The sequence below is a fragment of the Nelumbo nucifera genome, chromosome 7 (assembly GCF_055504915.1).
Source record: "Nelumbo nucifera cultivar China Antique chromosome 7, China Antique-T2T, whole genome shotgun sequence".
Lineage (NCBI taxonomy): Eukaryota > Viridiplantae > Streptophyta > Magnoliopsida > Proteales > Nelumbonaceae > Nelumbo > Nelumbo nucifera.
Window position 1 is genome coordinate 47,050,420 of NC_142655.1, and position 4,897 is coordinate 47,055,316.

General features: G+C 35.0%; 1 protein-coding gene across 1 annotated transcript; it reads right to left on the reverse strand.

Annotated features, from left to right (window-relative positions):
* Positions 1-989: 989 nt before the first annotated feature.
* LOC104609504 (putative disease resistance protein At1g61310) lies at positions 990-2,057 on the reverse strand. The gene has a single exon (XM_010275833.1). The coding sequence runs from the start codon at positions 2,055-2,057 to the stop codon at positions 990-992; it is 1,068 nt and encodes a 355-aa protein (XP_010274135.1).
* Between the last annotated feature and the right edge of the window lie 2,840 nt (positions 2,058-4,897).

Sequence of the window (4,897 nt, forward strand, 5' to 3'; positions counted from 1 at the left end):
GAGAGAGGAGATAACCAATATATCAGTATAGGGTATCTTAAGAATCACTTCCAATTAATACTGAAAAGTCAAATTAAAACTATAAGCTTGCCCGAAAATCTACATCTACTTAACTTTGGAGACTTAAAAGAAGCAAAGAAATAATACTTGGTAAACGGATTCTTATAGTTGGATGTTACATTACATTAGTTAATAACAAAATTAAAATTGCCTTTACTGTTCAAATTTATTGATAAGTTAAAGTAATAAATAAAACTAATTTAGGCAACATTGATAATTTGGTACTCTTGAAACTAACCTCTTTATGTAGCTGTTAGGATCCTCAACTTTAAACCCTCAAGAGTCAAGACCAATATTTTCAACCTGCAGTTGAATCTGTGGGTCGGATCAGTCACCCTATATATCACTCAGCTTCCGGGCCCATTTCACCCCTGAGCCAATCAATTGCAAAAACTGTTGGCCCAGTCAATGACTCGATTACCTGGCCAACTGAACCACTAAACTATTTGTCCCATCAACGGGTCATGGGTCATATATTTGTTTTCTTTTTCTTTTTCTATTTCTGTATTTTAATCAATATTTCATCCCAAGAAAAATTCTGTCTATCTTTTGTTGAATGAAATGGAGCCATGATGTGATACTCCTGATTTGGTGTTTCTATCCTGATTTCAACACTTGGTTTCTAGCATATCTAGAGTCTTGTACTTACTGAGATTTTACTTTCCAGTTTGTAATTTTATGTTTTTTCATGCAAAATCCTTTTGGTTCCCTCTAGATCATTATTAGCTTCTTAACTGGTTTCCATTCAATTCACTATGCAAACATGTAAAGAGAATGATAAATCGAAAGGAAGAATATACAGAGAAAATGACTTGTTAGAGTTGTATTTTGCACTCAATCAACAAGAACTGTGGTAGGAAGAACTGCTAACTTGGGAGTCAAATTTTGTTGAACAGCTTGAGCTCCATTTGATTGATGAGAAAGACAAGTTAAGAATTTGGTATCGGATTTTTGAGGGAAAAAGAACCAAATGGGAGAAATGAGAACATCTTTGTCTTGTAAGTTTTTAATACTACCAAATTGGTCTTCATCTCATGGCATACATCTTGGCTTCGGGTTGTGAGTAGGATTTTGCAGCACCCCCTCCTCTCCCTCTGGTTGTTGTCATCCAAATCCAAAGGGATCCCCAATTGCTTCAAATCTAAGTAATCCCACATATCATCTAAGATAATAAGAATACTCTTCTCGTTTTGCAACTTTCTTGATAGCTTCTGTGCTCTTTCCAGTACATCTTCTTTTTCTTCAAATTCTAAGGGTAACATCCCTGCAATCTCACCTTGAATTTGTTTCAAGTTTCGATCTTGGGACACCACAGCCATCACGACCTTGTCAAAAAGCTTCTCTTTCTCCACTTGTTTGCCAATTTCCTTAACCAGAGTTGTTTTGCCCACACCTCCCATCCCATAAACCCCAATGACATGGACATTTTCATCTCTCAATGCCTCTCTGATTTCCTTTATTGCTAACTCTCTGGACTTAAACATCTGAAAATCTCTGTCACACATGAATTCTATACCAAGAGGAGGAGCTGGATCAGATACAACATCAAACCTGCCACCTTCTTGAAGCTCTTTAATGCGTTTCATCTTCTCCCCTGCTTTCTTACTTAACTGGTAGCGTGAGCCACAGTTAGGATACAAGCCCTTAAAGCAACTGCCATTCTCCTTAATTTCATTATTAATGAAACTATTTGTTTCATCTACAATAGACTTCACATCTTCAAGCCATTTCGTAACACTATCCTTGATGTCTTCTCCCTTCCTCTCTACTTGCTTTATCAAGTTTTCAACGGATTCTTTCGTTTTCTCCAGTTCCCGGACTTGTTTGCTGAGCTGCTCAATGTTTTCCTTCACCTTAACCACATAATTAACACGCTGCCCAACCGCTTCGAACACTGGTCCCAACAAGCATTTTCCAATTTCTAGTACGATGGATGATATAAATTCCATGGCCATATCTGACGAAATTGCTGCAAGTGAAATTGGAAATGAACTCATTTTAATCTTTATTCCAGAATTTCATTAACAATATATAAAAAGGAACTGACAATTTCATTCTGGAGGACAGTTTTGCCTATTCATTCAATTGTATTATTAGTATAAGGTTTATGTGAAAATTTCTCCAACCTTCTTGTATAGATATTGTTGTGCCAAAAACCAAAAATTATCGTAAACTAAATCCTCCCATATTTAACTTAAGAAATACTAATTTATCAACAAAACACATCCAAGCATCCAAATTGCCTTCAAAAACACATGTACCATGAATCCTAGTCTCGAAACTTGACCATTTACCATCAAACTAGCAAGGATTATTCCATTTCAAATCAAGTTGTTTCATTCATAGAATAGTCAAAACGTAAAACACATAATTTGAACATCAAATCTAACATTACTAGCAAATTCAAGACATCCAAAAATCCTTTCATACAGTGCCGTCATCGTCTCTATGCAGGATTAGTCATGGTGCGCAAAAGGATAGTAGCAAACGTGAATAATGAGGGTTTTCGGGGATAAAGAAAGTTGATTCTTGAGAATATCTTCATGAAACACATGGCGATATCCAGTAGTATACCCAATGATTACCAACGAACAATATATTCCCTTTCCCAATACAGAGCGAAGATCCTCATCTCCTACCTTTTAGGATCTCGGCACCTTCTTCATAAATAGAGAGGATCTCCTCACATTAGGGATCATTGAATCCTAAGCATTTCTCATCACTAATACCCTCGAACCTCTATCATTCTCCAAAATACCTTTTCTCCTAATTCCCATACCAAAAAGGAGCTTGGTTGATTCTCCTTCCAGTCCATCCTTCGTCTTTCGAAGAGACTGTTCCCCAACCTAGCCTAACACCTCATCCCCACACCTCTAAGGGCTAAATTCCTGGGTATGTTCAAGCAATTTGAAATACTACTTGAGTCGATGATCATTATGATAGGATCAACCCCTTTGTAAGACAGAGAAATTATTTTGCTGCTGTATGTGAAATTGGAAATAAACTCATTTTAATTTTATTCCAGAATTTCATTCACAATATATAAAAAGGAAGTGGCAATTTTTTATGATGAATTTAAAGCACGCAAATCTCACAACTCAATATTTTGCAAGAAAGAAAGAAAAAGCACGTGCCACATTTTCAATGATGTGGTAAAACAGAGATGCAATTAGTTATACAAGAATCCGGGCGGTGCAATTAGTAGAGTTAAAAACAGTATGCATAAATTAATTACCGTTGTTCTGATTTTCTCGAGGACAGCTTTGCCTATTCATTCAATTGTATTGTTAGTGTTAGGTTTTTGTGAAAGTTTCTCCCACTTGCTTGCATAAATATTGTTGTGCCAAAAACCAAAAAACACAAAAGAAAAATTCAAAATAAAGAGAAAACATATAAGGCTGTATTTGGTTGCAATGCAAATAAATTTGCATTGATGTAAAACCATGGCAGTGCAAATGATTTCAGTGTAAATTCTGACCTATTTTTATTTCAAATTTTAGTTTATTTTGTTTGATTATAGTACAAATGAAATAAATTAAGGCATGAAGCAGAATAAAATAAAATCCAAAACAAAATTAAACAAGATATTTTACATTTGCACCCCCCATGCATTTGTATTAGTGGAAATAAATTTACAATGCAACCAAACAAAAAAGAATTATTACATTTCATATCAAGTTGGTTCAATCATAAAATAGTCAAAACGTAAACCAAATCATTTGAACACCAGCAAATTGAAGACATCCAAAAATCCCTTTAGAAACAAAACCTAATATGACAACCCCGAAGATCTACTACATGGCCAGTCTCGGCCCAAATTGGGCTCGCATCCAAGACCTATACGCACCAATCCTCAACTAATGATAAAACCCAATGACCATTGGAAGACCAATCTGCATCCACATTAAGGATAACCATCATTTGAATGATCAAACTTCTCCATGTAATGTGATACATCCCAAAATCCACAAAATCCATATACAACCATTTCTAACCACCTATGAAATCCAATTACCATTAAATTAGAAAAAAAATTCTATTTCCAACTAATTTAACCCAAAAAAGACCAAAAGTTAAACCACTTAATTATATCAAAACTCAAATATGACCCGACCATTAAACTCAAGACGTGTCAAAGTTTCTCCCATCTCAAAACCAAACTCATTGGATGTCAAAATCCATCATGTGACCATTACTGGTGTAAATCATCACGGGTCTAAAATACATACAATTTAAGCACCTAGTAAAAGAATCAACACGGCAAAAAAGATTTGGACCATCCACGAGCCCTTACTTTCAATTTTTACTACAAAATTTTGAATATTAACCATGAAATTTCAATGATTCCATCCTGATATTTCTCATTAGTTTTTCAATTTAGAGGCCCAAAAAGTTCATTTCAAACAAACTGTCCTAAGACTCATATTGACCATTCTTACATCACCCTTGTGTTGACCGTATGTGTTTTGATGATAAACAAATCCATTGAGAGTACTAATGAATGATTTAAGTGCGAAGTCGTAGCTATTGAGCTAAAATATTGCTATGAAGAATCCAAGCTTGAATGAAATGCATTGGGTGTCTATCAATTAACCTGCTATTCTCCAAAGAAGAAGGATGCTACCAAGAGTTGAAAAGAAAAAAAATAATAATATCAAGTTCCAGTGATCTACATTGTGTGTCAGTTTTTAGGACTTGATGTAAATTATTTGCATGAGATGCACTCTATGTGCTTGAACTTGACTTAATTCAAATGACTTTATCTTAGAGACCGATGGCTGGTATTAGCTCTACTTCTTAGGTGTTCTCGAATTCATTCTTCGACTTGATCTATGTT